The following is a 16,362-nucleotide window of genomic DNA, read 5'->3' as shown; positions in this document are numbered from 1 at the left end:
ATACTGGCAGTACACATTTATACTACACAATACACTGAATATACTGGCAGTACACATTTATACTACACAATACACTGAATATACTGGCAGTACACATTTATACTACACAATACACTGAATATACTGTCAGTACACATTTATACTACACAATACACTGAATATACTGGCAGTACACATTTATACTACACAATACACTGAATATACTGTCAGTACACATTTATACTACACAATATACTGAATATACTGGCAGTACACATTTATACTACACAATATACTGAATATACTGGCAGTACACATTTATACTACACAATACACTGAGTATACTGTCAGTACACATTTATACTACACAATATACTGAATATACTGTCAGTACACATTTATACTACACAATACACTGAGTATACTGTCAGTACACATTTATACTACACAATACACTGAGTATACTGTCAGTACACATTTATACTACACAATACACTGAGTATACTGTCAGTACACATTTATACTACACAATACACTGAATATACTGTCAGTACACATTTATACTACACAATACACTGAGTATACTGTCAGTACACATTTATACTACACAATATACTGAATATACTGGCAGTACACATTTATACTACACAATACACTGAGTATACTGTCAGTACACATTTATACTACACAATACACTGAATATACTGGCAGTACACATTTATACTACACAATACACTGAATATACTGGCAGTACACATTTATACTACACAATACACTGAATATACTGGCAGTACACATTTATACTACACAATACACTGAATATACTGGCAGTACACATTTATACTACACAATACACTGAATATACTGTCAGTACACATTTATACTACACAATACACTGAATATACTGGCAGTACACATTTATACTACACAATACACTGAATATACTGGCAGTACACATTTATACTACACAATACACTGAATATACTGTCAGTACACAAGAGTATGTACAGCAGACACAAGTCAAGGCATAAAGATTGTAGTCATTTTGAAAGTCACGAGACTCTCAAAGACCAAACTAAGCCAAAATGTAAAAGGTGCTGGCGTCAGATCCTTTGGGATCTTGGACTCGGTCAACGTTTGAAGGACACACAAGTTTTGTCAAGCACGGATTAAGAAAATACATTTTGAATTGTTTAATTGAAAACATCAGAGGTGGTTAGACTCAAACGTCTGCAGTTTCAAGTAAGAAAGTAATAATACTTTAGACTCAGGGTCCCCAAACTCTTTGACTTGAACAATTTGGGATATCTATTTGTGTAAAAGAAATACATGTACATATATATATATATATATATATATATATATATATATACTGTGGGGCCAAAAAGTATTTAGTCAGCCAGCGATTGTGCAAGTTCTCCCACTTCAAAGGATGACAGAGGTGTGTCATTTTCACATTTCCATCACAGGTACACTTCAAGTGTCAGACATAGAATGTGAAAAAAAAAATCCAGGAATTCACATTGTAGGAATTTTAAAGGAGAACATTATCAGCAGACATATGTAAGCCTCAATATATACTTTGATGTTGCAGAAAAAATACCTTCTTTTTTTTTAAACTGATTTCCGAACCCTAAATGGGTGAATTTTGGCGAATTAAACGCCTTTCTATTATTCGCCCTCACCTAGGTAATCTAGCCGCCATTTTCTCAAACACATTACAATCGAGCCAAATCAGCTCTGTTCTTTTCCCTTTTTTCGACTCTTTTCCGTACCTTGGAGGTGTGTTGTCCAAGGGTGTAACAACACGATCAGGGACGGATTCAAGTTGATTTACATGGAGTGTGCATCGATTAGCACGGCATGCTAATCGATGCTATTTAGGCTACCTGTATGTACATATTGCATCGTTATGCCTCATTTGTAGCTATATTTGCATCCAGCCTTTCCCTCCACCCACATTTAATGCCAAACAAACACATACCAATCGACGGATTAAATTTTCACCAGTGTCAAAAGGTGCAAAAAGTCCCTCATTTGGTCTGCACATTTCACCGGCGATGCTACGACAGACATGGCACAGAGAAACGTGTGGATATCCTGCGACACTCAAAGCAGATGCATTTTCAACCATAAAGTCAACTAAATCACTAAGGTGAGTTTTGTTGATGTTATTGACTTATGTGCTAATCAGACATATTTGGTCTCGGCGTGACTGCCAGCTAATCGATGCTAACATGCTATTTAGGCTAGCTGTATGTACATTTGCTGCGATGAGGTGGCGACTTGTCCAGGGTGTACCCCGCCTTCCGCCCGATTGTAGCTGAGATAGGCGCCAGCGCCCCCCACGACCCCAAAAGGGAATAAGCGGTAGAAAATGGATGGATGGATGGATGGATGGATGTACATTTGTAGTTATATTTGCATTCAGCCTTTCCCTCCACCCACATTTAATGCCAAACAAACACATACCAATCGACGGATTCAATTTTCACCAGAGTCAAAAGGTGCAAAAAGTCCCTCATTTGGTCTGCACATTTCACCGGCGATGCTACAACAGACATGGCACAGAGAAACATGTGGATATCCTGCGACACTCAAAGCAGATGCATTTCCAACCATAAAGTCAACTAAATCACAAAGGTGAGTTTTGTTGATGTTATTGATTTATGTGCTAATCAGACATATTTGGTCACAGCATGACTGCCAGCTAATCGATGCTAACATGCTATTTAGGCTAGCTGTATGTACATTTGCTGCGATGAGGTGGCGACTTGTCCAGGGTGTACACCACCTTCCGCCCGATTACAGCTGAGATAGGCACCAGCGCCCCCCGTGACCCCAAAAGGGAATAAGCGGTAGAAAATGGATGGATGGATGGATGTTTGTACATTTGTAGTTATAATTGCATCCAGCCTTTCCCTCCACCCACATTTAATGCCAAACAAACACATACCAATCGACGGATTCAAGTTTCGCCAGTTGTCAAAAGATGCGAAAGTCCCTCATTTGGTCCGCACATTTCACCGGCGATGCTACGACAGACATGGCACAGAGAAACGTGTGGATATCCTGCGACACTCAAAGCAGATGCATTTTCAACCATAAAGTCAACTAAATCACTAAGGTGAGTTTTGTTGATGTTATTGACTTATGTGCTAATCAGACATATTTGGTCGCGGTGTGACTGCCAGCTAATCGATGCTAACATGCTATTTAGGCTAGCTGTATGTACATTTGTAGCTAGATTTGCATCCAGCCTTTCCCTCCACCCACATCTAATGCCAAACAAACACATACCAATCGACGGATTCAAGTTTCACCAGTGTCAAAAGATGCAAAAAGTCCCTCATTTGGTCTGCACATTTCACCGGCGATGCTACGACAGACATGGCACAGAGAAACATGTGGATATCCTGCGACACTCAAAGCAGATGCATTTCCAACGATAAAGTCAACTAAATCACAAAGGTAAGTTTTGTTGATGTTACTAACTTATGTGCTAATCAGACATATTTGGTCGCGGCGTGACTGCCAGCTAATCGATGCTAACAGGCTATTTAGGCTAGCTTTATGTACATTTGTAGCTAGATTTGCATCCAGCCTTTCCCTCCACCCACATTTAATGCCATACAAACACATACCAAACGACGGATTTAAGTTGTGCCAGTGGTCTGGTCAAAAGATGCAATCGTTGGTTAGAAGGCGATCGCCAATAGCTATTCGCTCAAAAGCTTCAGTTTCTTCTTCAATTTCTTTTCCCTATCTGCTTCCACACTCCAACCATCTGTTTCATTACATTCGTACTGTGTTGAATTGCTTAAACCGCTGAAATCAGAGTCTGAATCCGAGCTAATGTCGCTATATCTTGCTGTGCTAACCGCTATGTTGTTTGTATTGGCATCACTAGATGGCGTCACAAGAAAATAGCGAAAATCAGGCACTTTAAAGCCTTTTTTCAGGATATTCCATAATGGGTAAAATTTTGAAAAAAACTTCGAAAAATAAAATAAGCCACTGGGAACTGATTTTTATTGGTTTTAACCCTTCTGAAATTGTGATAATGTTCCCCTTTAAATAATTTATTTGTAAATGATGGTGGAAAATAAGTATTAGGTCACTTCAAACAAGGAAGATCTCAGCTCTCACAGATCTGTAACTTCTTCTTTAAGAAGCTCTTCTGTCCTCCACTCGTTACCTGTATTAATGGAACCTGTTTGAACTCCTTATCTGTATAAAAGACACCTGTCCACAGCCTCAAACAGTCAGACTCCAAACTCCACTATGGCCAAGACCAAAGAGCTGTCGAAGGACACCAGGAAAAGAATTGTAGACCTGCACCAGACTGGGAAGAGTGAATCTACAATAGGCAAGCAGCTTGGTGTGAAAAAATCAACTGTGGGAGCAATTATCATAAAATGGAAGACATACAAGACCACTGATAATCTCCCTCGATCTGGGGCTCCAAACAAGATCTCATCCCGTGGAGTCAAAATGATCATGAGAACGGTGAGCAAAAATCCCAGAACCATACGGGGGGACCTAGTGAATGACCTGCAGAGCGCTGGGACCAAAGTAACAAAGGTTACCATCAGTAACACACTACGCTGAAAGGGAATCAAATCCTGCAGTGCCAGACATGTCCCCCTTCTTAAGCCAGTGCATTTCCAGGCCCGTCTGAAGTTTGCCAGAGAGCACATGGATGATACAGCAGAGGATTGGGAGAATGTCATGTGGTCAGATGAAACCAAAATAGAACTTTTTGGTATAAACTCAACTCGTTGGGTTTGGAGGAAGAAGAATACTGAGTTGCATCCCAAGAACACCATACCTACTGTGAAGCATGGGGGTGGAAACATCATGCTTTGGGGCTGTTTTTCTGCTAAGGGGACAGGACGATTGATCCGTGTTAAGGAAAGAATGAATGGGGCCATGTATCCTGAGATTTGGAGCCAAAACCTCCTTCCATCAGTGAGAGCTTTGAATGCTTGACCAAATACTTATTTTCCACCATCATTTACAAATAAATTCTTTAAAATTCCTACAATGTGAATTCCTGGATTGTTTTGTTCACATTCTGTCTCTCCCAGTTGAAGTGTACCTATGATGAAAATGACAGACCTCTGTCATCATTTGAAGTGGGAGAACTTGCACAATCGCTGGCTGACTAAATACTTTTTGGCCCCACTGTGCATCTACATATATACATATATATATATATATATATATATATATATATATATATATATATATATATATATATATACATATATATATATACACATACATATATATATACATATATATATATAGACATATATATATATATATATACACACACACACATATATATATATCCTGTATATATATATATATGTCTTGATTGGATTATCTCCTGATGATTGAGGGAACCCTTCATGAAACAGTTCTGTAGAGATTAAGTAGTCTTGTGATTTTTCCCACACACACACACACACACACACACACATATATATATATATATATATATATATATATATATATATGTATATGTAGATATATATATATATGTATATATATAACATTGAGTGTTTAAAACCTAATTGATTGTCTTCAAGAAGTTGAAGCTCATACATATGGTCAACACAAAACAAAACTGGCATGGAAACAGGAGTTCAAAACATTCAGTGGGAGATCAGCCCATGTTTACCCTGCATTTACTTTTTGCAACAAAGTCTTGAAGGTACAATACATCACATGGCAGACAGCTGACTAGTTGACCTTTACTAACGTCTTAATTACCAAAGACTAATGTCAGACATTTCCTGGAGAACATTGCAAACACACACACACACACACACACACACACACACACACACACACACACACACACACACACACGCACACACACACACACACACACTAATGACAATGATTAGTGTCTAACAACACATCAGAGGTCCTGATCTGTTGCTGTCACACTTAAACTTTGTCACAGTCTGAATGTAACATCAGTACTAACATCAGTACCAACATCAGTACCAACATCAGTACTAACATCAGTACCAACATCAGTACCAACATCAGTACTAACATCAGTACCAACATCAGTACCAACATCAGTACTAACATCAGTACTAACATCAGTACCAACATCAGTACCAACATCAGTACTAACATCAGTACTAACATCAGTACTAACATCAGTACTAACATCAGTACAAACATCAGTACTAACATCAGTACTAACATCAGTACCAACATCAGTACCAACATCAGTACTAACATCAGTACTAACATCAGTACCAACATCAGTACTAACATCAGTACTAACATCAGTACTAACATCAGTACCAACATCAGTACTAACATCAGTACCAACATCAGTACCAACATCAGTACCAACATCAGTACTAACATCAGTACTAACATCAGTACTAACATCAGTACCAACATCAGTACTAACATCAGTACTAACATCAGTACTAACATCAGTACTAACATCAGTACTAACATCAGTACCAACATCAGTACTAACATCAGTACCAACATCAGTACTAACATCAGTACCAACATCAGTACCAACATCAGTACAAACATCAGTACCAACATCAGTACCAACATCAGTACTAACATCAGTACCAACATCAGTACTAACATCAGTACCAACATCAGTACTAACATCAGTACTAACATCAGTACCAACATCAGTACTAAAATCAGTACAAACATCAGTACCAACATCAGTACTAACATCAGTACCAACATCAGTACCAACATCAGTACTAACATCAGTACCAACATCAGTACCAACATCAGTACTAACATCAGTACTAACATCAGTACTAACATCAGTACTAACATCAGTACTAACATCAGTACTAACATCAGTACCAACATCAGTACTAACATCAGTACTAACATCAGTACCAACATCAGTACTAACATCAGTACTAACATCAGTACCAACATCAGTACTAAAATCAGTACAAACATCAGTACCAACATCAGTACTAACATCAGTACCAACATCAGTACTAACATCAGTACTAACATCAGTACCAACATCAGTACTAACATCAGTACCAACATCAGTACCAACATCAGTACTAACATCAGTACTAACATCAGTACCAACATCAGTACCAACATCAGTACTAACATCAGTACTAACAACAGTTCCAACATCAGTACAAACATCAGTACTACTGTGAACCCACACCAAACAAGAATGACAAACACATTTTGGGAGAACTTCCTCACTGTAACACATTATAAACGCAACATAAAAATTACCCAGAATCCTATGCATCCATGAGTATTCCTGGCTATATTATACACCCCGCTAGCACCAAAAAGCCATTTATCAACAACATCCAGAAACGCTGCCAGCTTCTCTGGGCCCAAGATCATCTAAGATGGACTGATGCAAAGTGGAAAAGTGTTCTGTGGCCTGACGAGTCCACATTTAAATTTTTGGGGGGAAATATTCGACATCGTGTCAAGGGGAAGCAAACCATCCAGACTGTTGTCGATGCAAAGTGTAAAAGCCAGCATGTGTGATGGTATGGGGGTGCATTAGTGCCCAAGGCATGGGTAACTTACACATCTGTGAAGGCACCATTAATGCTGAAAGGTACATACAGCTTTTGCAACAACATATGTTGTCATCTAAGCGCCCTCTTTTTCATGGACGCCCCTGCTTATTTCAGCAAGACAATGCCAAGCCACATTCAGCACGTGTTACAACAGCGTGGCTTCGTAGTAAAAGAGTGCGGGTACTTTCCTGGCCCGCCTGCAGTCCAGACCTGTCTCCCATGGAAAATGTGTGAAGCGTAAAATAGGACAGCGGAGACCCCGGACTGTTGAAGGACTGAAGCTCTACATAAAACAAGAATGGGAAAGAATTCCACTTTCAAAGCTTCAACAATTAGTTTCCTCAGTTCCCAAACGTCTATTGAGTGTTGTTAAAAGAAAAGGTGATGTAACACAGTGGTGAACATGCCCTTTCCCAACTACTTTGGCAAGTGTTGCAGCCATTAAATTCTAAGTTATTATTTGCAAAAAAAAAAAAGTTTATGAGTTTGAACATGAAATATGTTGTCTTTGTAGCATATTCAACTGAATATGGCTTGAAAAGGATTTGCAAATCATTGTATTCTGTTTATATTTACATCCAACACAATTGTAAAATGTAAAATGTAAAAATCTGCATTATTTCGTCGTAAAAAGTATTTTATGTGGACTTTGTTTACAGCTCGTGTGTTTGACCTGGAGATTTCCCTGCTGAGTCAGCGCAAACTAAAAAAATCCTACAGCGTTGAAGAATATTTCATATTTGATGGCTTTTTCCTTGGCTTTGGGCCGGCAAGTGAGACAGGAGATGTTGTTGCAGCCGACTGACCTCATTTGAAGGTCCTAGCACCGAGTAATTAGGACGTTATCTCTACTGCGCTCTTTAACTCTGAATATTAAACATGTTGTGGGCTTTTTTTGTGCCGCCTGCAGCCTAAAAAGTCTTTAAAATGGTCGGTATTATTACATATTTTGTATTTTTTTTACTAGTGTGCTTTTATTTTGAAGGCCTTATGTGTTACGCTGATATGCAGTTTTAAAGGGCTTTTGTTTGAACGTTTTTTATCATAAACAATCCAATCCAATCCACTTTATTTATATAGCACTTTTAAACAAGAAAAACGTTTCCAAAGTGCTGCACAGCCATATTAAAAACAATATTAAAAACAATATTATGCTCCACCAATAAACAATAAACAATAAACAATCCTTATGAAAGACAAGAACACGCCTGGTTTTCTTTGCTTATGCATTCTAAATGGTAAAATATGGCTAGTAGGAGAGAGCTAAGAATGCAGCTAATAGAACGACACTATTGTACACATAAAAACACCCAAAAAGCTCCAACAATACTCCCTTTACATGTGCCCAGCTGAATATTACCAAGTATTAGTGATATTGTTATCATAAGCGCTAACGCAGAGCAACTACTTTTATTACTGCCATAATCACAGAGAGCAAACAAGCTTATACTGCTAAATTGAGTTAATTCTAGATGATAAATCATGGATAGTTGGTCAACTTTGACATCCAACTTAGATCCAGAGATGGCCAGAAAAACACAAAAAGAGGATTCTGATGAATTGTTGTTATAAAGGGGAAGATACAACCATCCCATCAGTCTTTATCCCAGTGAGAAGACATTGTCCAGTAAGTGATTGTTTGATTATGTTTGTATATCGTGTTTAGCACTTAGCAATAAAACTACATGATGCTTAGTGTTTGACTAAAGCTGCATCTGTTTAGCACGCAGCTTCTAAAACTTGTAGATCATCCTCCTTATATTCAGGCTCAAAAATAGAATTTTCTGCATCATCGTTTGTCCCAAAGTAGTCTTTGTTGTCTCTCATCACGTCTGCCAAGGTTAGTTGTCATCTTGTTTTTGAAGGGAAATAAAGAACATTTTGTGAAATTAATGCACCGCTGTTTGCTTAAAATGATGACAATACATGTTACATGTTATTATGAATGTTACTAGATACTACATATAGACTTACAGTATGATGAAAATGTGTAAATAGTACATGTTATTATGAATGTTACTAGATACTACATTCATACTTCCAGAATGAGAAAAATATTTAAATATTAAATGTTATTATGAAAGTTACTTCATTACATATATACTTACATCATGTATGTATTACATGTTATTATGAATGTTACTAACACAATAGATGTTATTATGAATGTTACTAGATACTACATATATACTTACATCATGTATATATTACATGTTGTTATGAATGTTACTAGATACAACATATATACTTACATCATGTATATATTACATGTTATTATGAATGCTACTAGATACAACATATATACTTACATCATGTATGTATTACATGTTATTATGAATGTTACTTCATGACATATATACATACATCTTGTATATATTACATGTTATTATGAATGTTACTAGATACTACATATATACTTACATCATGTATATATTACATGTTATTATGAATGTTACTAGATACAACATATATACTTACATCATGTATATATTACATGTTATTATGAATATTACTAGATACTACATGTATACTTACATCATGTATATATTACATGTTATTATGAATGTTACTAGATACTACATATATACTTACATCATGTATATTTTCCATGTTATTATGAATGTTACTTCATTACATGTACACTAACATCATGTATATATTACATGTTATTATGAATGTTACTAGATACTACATATACACTTACAGCGCGTGTATAAGACCTTGATGGAGGTTTTTGGATGTTTCAGAGCACTTTATAGGCGGAATAGAGCGACTCCTATTACCTCCACTGTTAGCTGACTCTTGTTAGAGTTTATTTATGACATAGAATGCATTGTGTTCTTGTTCTACATACGGATTGTGAATGATAGACAACTTTCTAACCAAAGCCGTTAAAGCTCTGAGATGCTTTGCTCGTTTACTTTATCAGTTTTGATTGTTTATCCAGTAAAAGTGCAAGCACAAAGACAGAAACGTGTTCTCCCCGTTCCAAAACATATGACGCTGAATATTAGCACGCTAGCTTCAGCTGCTGCACCATATGGTGAGTTGTGAGGAGCGGCTGTGACCCAGAACACAGCGGGGGAGATTCCCGATGGTGAAAGTTGTTGAAAACGCCAAGTGGAAAATGTGTTAAATAATAATAAGAGGGCAAAATAATGTTACACAGTCGTTATTTCCTGCCACTAAACCTGCAGAAAACTGTTTTTCTCAGGTTTATCTCTGTTTACATTTTCTCACTATTTTCTTACACTTTATGAAGCATTTCTTACATATTCCTTCATTTCAAGAGTGTATTGTTAAGTGTTCAATGTGATTTGACTATTTTGTTGACATTGTTGGACAGTTTTCCATGTTTTTGTTGACATTTCTTTTCTGAGGGCATTATAATCACAGGAAGTTACATTTACAACAAAATATATTTATACCCTGCTACTTATTTTCCATAAGTCATAAAAAATATAAATAATCATCGATATATTGACGGATATAAAACACTTTAATGTGTTTTCTGGACTCTAGAGTGCCCAGGTATATAAGCCACACCCTCTAAATGCTAGAAAAAAAACATATATATATATATATATATATTTATCATATATAAGCCGCACCGGACTATAAGTCACGGATGTATATGTTGTTAACTGACTTATTTACACATAAATATTCTGTAAATGTTTATTTACATTCCTTAATTTTTTCTTGACAATGTCTGTAACAGGGCAGTAAAACGGCTGATCAAACAAAACAGAAGCCATGGTCATGGACCCACTAGCTATGCAATTTACTGAGAAATTTGTGGAAGTGAACCACTACAAAAATAATGTAAGTCAATAAAACTAACACAGACACTTGTAAACGTGTTAGAGTATGAGCTAATGCTAACGACGCTAGCTTGATTACATGTACACATATGCATGAAAACACTCCTACAGACATCACACATGGGACGCTTTAGTAAGTAAGAATTGTTGTAGTTATATTGTAAAACTTAGAAACGTTGCAAGGAGTGATGAAGACTCCATAGGAGTAGAAACGCTATGGACGGCCAGAAGATGGGACGGCACTTCTACTCCCATTGAAGGCACCGGACTATAAGTCACAGATGTATATGTTGTGAACTGAGTTATTTACACATAAATATTCCGTAAATGTTTATTTACATTCCTTAATTGTTTCTTGACAATGTATGTAACAGGGCAGTAAAACGGCTGATCAAACAGAACAGAAGCCATGGTCCTGGACCCACTAGCTGTGCAATTTACTGAGAAATTTGTGAAAGTGAAACACTACAAAAATAATGTAAGTTAATAATACTAACAGACACTTGTAAACATGCATAGTAAATATATTAAATGTGCTGACAAGTCTATTTTTGACACAGCCAGGATTTGTAATAATGTTCACTCCATCACTCCAGCAGCACCGAGAGCAAAGACAGCCTAACTACCTCCAGGTAATGTTGCAATGTTCTATGCCAACAAAGCAAACTTGAAGGTATGACAAGGTGGACATACCTTCACTTAGAGTGTGTGACAAGGTGGACATACCTTCACTTAGAGTGTGTGACAAGGTGGACATACCTTCACTTAGAGGGTGTGACAAGGTGGACATACCTTCACTTGAGGGTATGACAAGGTGGACATACCTTCACTTGAGGGTACGACAAGGTGGACATACCTTCACTTAGAGTGTATGACAGGGTGGACATACCTTCACTTAGAGTGTGTGACAAGGTGGACATACCTTCACTTGAGGGTACGACAAGGTGGACATACCTTCACTTGAGGGTGCGACAGGGTGGACATACCTTCACTTGAGGGTATGACAGGGTGGACATACCTTCACTTGAGGGTGTGACAGGGTGGACATACCTTCACTTAGAGGGTGTGACAAGGTGGACATACCTTCACTTGAGGGTATGACAGGGTGGACATACCTTCACTTGAGGGTATGACAAGGTGGACATACCTTCACTTGAGGGTATGACAGGGTGGACATACCTTCACTTAGAGGGTATGACAAGGTGGACATACCTTCACTTAGAGGGTATGACAAGGTGGACATACCTTCACTTAGAGGGTGTGACAAGGTGGACATACCTTCACTTAGAGTGTGTGACAAGGTGGACATACCTTCACTTAGAGGGTATGACAAGGTGGACATACCTTCACTTAGAGGGTGTGACAAGGTGGACATACCTTCACTTAGAGTGTGTGACAAGGTGGACATACCTTCACTTAGAGTGTATGACAAGGTGGACATACCTTCACTTAGAGGGTGTGACAAGGTGGACATACCTTCACTTAGAGGGTATGACAAGGTGGACATACCTTCACTTAGAGTGTGTGACAAGGTGGACATACCTTCACTTAGAGGGTATGACAGGGTGGACATACCTTCATTTAGAGGGTGTGACAAGGTGGACATACCTTCACTTAGAGGGTATGACAAGGTGGACATACCTTCACTTAGAGTGTGTGACAAGGTGGACATACCTTCACTTAGAGGGTATGACAAGGTGGACATACCTTCACTTAGAGTGTGTGACAAGGTGGACATACCTTCACTTAGAGTGTGTGACAGGGTGGACATACCTTCACTTAGAGGGTGTGACAAGGTGGACATACCTTCACTTAGAGTGTGTGACAGGGTGGACATACCTTCACTTAGAGTGTGTGACAAGGTGGACATACCTTCACTTAGAGGGTATGACAGGGTGGACATACCTTCACTTAGAGTGTGTGACAGGGTGGACATACCTTCACTTGAGGGTATGACAGGGTGGACATACCTTCACTTAGAGTGTGTGACAGGGTGGACATACCTTCACTTGAGGGTATGACAAGGTGGACATACCTTCACTTAGAGTGTGTGACAGGGTGGACATACCTTCACTTGAGGGTATGACAAGGTGGACATACCTTCACTTAGAGGGTATGACAAGGTGGACATACCTTCACTTAGAGGGTATGACAAGGTGGACATACCTTCACTTAGAGTGTGTGACAGGGTGGACATACCTTCACTTAGAGTGTGTGACAAGGTGGACATACCTTCACTTAGAGGGTATGACAAGGTGGACATACCTTCACTTAGAGTGTGTGACAAGGTGCACATACCTTCACTTAGAGGGTATGACAGGGTGGACATACCTTCACTTAGAGTGTGTGACAGGGTGGACATACCTTCACTTAGAGTGTGTGACAGGGTGGACATACCTTCACTTAGAGGGTATGACAGGGTGGACATACCTTCACTTAGAGTGTGTGACAGGGTGGACATACCTTCACTTAGAGTGTATGACAGGGTGGACATACCTTCACTTAGAGGGTGTGACAAGGTGGACATACCTTCACTTAGAGGGTATGACAAGGTGGACATACCTTCACTTAGAGTGTGTGACAAGGTGGACATACCTTCACTTAGAGTGTGTGACAGGGTGGACATACCTTCACTTAGAGTGTATGACAGGGTGGACATACCTTCACTTAGAGGGTGTGACAAGGTGGACATACCTTCACTTAGAGTGTGTGACAGGGTGGACATACCTTCACTTGAGGGTGCGACAAGGGTGGACATACCTTTGACGATGAGGTTGAGCAGCTTGGGGCGGGGGTTGCGCTCGCTCTGGATGGAGCAGGTGTACTGGCCGTCGTCGGTCACGTGGACCTTCTGGATCTGCAGGCTGTACTCGTGCTGGTCTCCCACGCTGGACACGATGGACACGCGGGGGTCCACCGACCACTTGTCATTACCCGCGAAGATGATGCTGGAGCGGTTAAGCCACGCCCCTTTGGAGATGCCATCCAGCAGGTAGCACCTGCAGGGAGAGAAAGGTGAGCAAGAAGATCCACATCAACTTTCCATCTTATTCCCCTCACAATGACAACCACACATTTCTTACCAAAGATCCCAGACTATAATCCACTACTGTGTTCCTACGCTTTAACTCCTGCGGCTCAGGAAACGGTGCAGCTAACTTATGGGGTTTTCTTCGCTATGTTCAATGGTTTCCATTGAAAAACCACATGGTCAGTGCTGGGACACGCCCACTTTCTTCCTTCCATCTGACCTCTAGCAGTGTTTTCACCTCAAGACATGTTGCTAGACTACGTTTAGTGTTGTATTATGGGATGTTGTTAGGCTACTCTAAACATTTCAACACATGGTGGTTGCGAGGCTACGTTTAGGATCTTATTATGGGATGTTGCTAGGCTATGTTTTGGATTTTATGACGGTATGTTGCTAGGCTACGTTTAGGATTTTGTTATGGGATGTTGCTAGGCTACGTTTAGGATTGTATTATGGGATGTTGCTAGGCTACGTTTAGGATTGTATTATGGGATGTTGCTAGGCTACGTATAGGATTTTATCATGGGATGTTGCTAGGCTACGTTTAGGATTGTATTATGGGATGTTGCTAGGCTACGTTTAGGATTTTATCATGGGATGTTGCTAGGCTGCGTTGAAAATTTTCATACGGGATGTTGCTAGGCTACGCTAAAGATTTCAAAACACGGTGGCTGCTAGGCTACGTTTAGGATCTTATTATGGGATGTTGCTAGGCTATGTTTTGGATTTTATGACGGTATGTTGCTAGGCTACGTTAAAAATTTTCATACGGGATGTTGCTAGGCTACATTAAACATTTCAACACACGGTGGTTGCTAGGCTATGTTTAGGATTTTATTATGGGATGTTGCTAGGCTACGCTAAAGATTTCAACGCACAGTGGTTGCTAGGCTACGTTTATGATTTTATTATGGGATGTTGCTAGGCTACGCTAAAGATTTCAAAACACGGTGGTTGCTAGGCTACGTTTCGGATCTTATTATGGGATGTTGCTAGGCTATGTTTTGGATTTTATGACGGTATGTTGCTAGGCTACGTTAAAAATGTTGATATGGGATGTTGCTAGGCTACATTAAACATTTCAACACACGGTGGTTGCTAGGCTACGTTTCGGATCTTATTATGGGATGTTGCTAGGCTACGCTAAAGATTTCAACGCACGGTGGTTGCTAGGCTACGTTTAGGATCTTATTATGGGATGTTGCTATGCTATGTTTTGGATTTTATGACGGTATGTTGCTAGGCTACGTTAAAAATTTTGACATGGGATGTTGCTAGGCTACATTAAACATTTCAACACACGGTGGTTGCTAGGCTACGTTTAGGATCTTATTATGGGATGTTGCTAGGCTATGTTTTGGATTTTATGACGGGATGTTGCTAGGCTACGTTCAAAATTTTCTTACGGGATGTTGCTAGGCTACATTAAACATTTCAACACACAGAAGTTGCTAGGCTACATTAAACATTTCAACACACGGAGGTTGCTAGGCTACGCGAGCTGCCATGCCAGGCCCTAACCCTAATCAGGAGTAAGGGTGACGTGTCTTGCTCAGGGACACGACGGACGTGACGATGTTGGTGAAAGGTGGGGAATCGAACCAGGGACCCTGAGGCTGCTGGCACGGCCACTCTCCTAACCCGCGCCACGGCGTCCCCGACTTCTGTTTTGCTTGATCGGCTGTTTTACTGCCTTGTTTGGCAACAATTACTAGACATTCATGTAATGTTTCCGTGTAAATAAGTCATTTGACGAGGTATACATCTGTCCAGTGCGGGACATGTATGGAGAATATAAGAATTGTGTACATTTAGTGGGCGTGGCTTAAATACTGCGCTCTCTGGAAAATATGATAATAGAGCTAATTTTCCGTCCTGTTTTCCTTGAGTTATTCATGGAGATGTTTTCTGCAGACGTAATAAAGCGCCTGGCATGTTAGCAAATAGATTG

General features: G+C 39.3%; 1 protein-coding gene across 7 annotated transcripts in view; it reads right to left on the bottom strand.

Annotated features, from left to right (window-relative positions):
- Positions 1-16,362, bottom strand: part of negr1 (neuronal growth regulator 1) — a 275,110-nt gene that overhangs the window by 162,925 nt on the left and 95,823 nt on the right. For all 7 annotated transcript variants that reach the window (XR_009803757.1, XM_061884003.1, XM_061884008.1 and 4 more), the window contains exon 2: positions 14,141-14,379. Coding sequence is in view for 6 of the 7 variants with exons in the window: in XM_061884003.1 (XP_061739987.1) it covers positions 14,141-14,379 (239 nt within the window). In the remaining variant the exon portion in view is untranslated. The remainder of the gene's footprint in view (positions 1-14,140; positions 14,380-16,362) is intronic.

The sequence above is a fragment of the Nerophis ophidion genome, linkage group LG22, assembly GCF_033978795.1.
Source record: "Nerophis ophidion isolate RoL-2023_Sa linkage group LG22, RoL_Noph_v1.0, whole genome shotgun sequence".
Lineage (NCBI taxonomy): Eukaryota > Metazoa > Chordata > Actinopteri > Syngnathiformes > Syngnathidae > Nerophis > Nerophis ophidion.
Note: the sequence above shows the minus strand (reverse complement) of the source record. Positions and strands in the feature narration are given on the sequence as shown.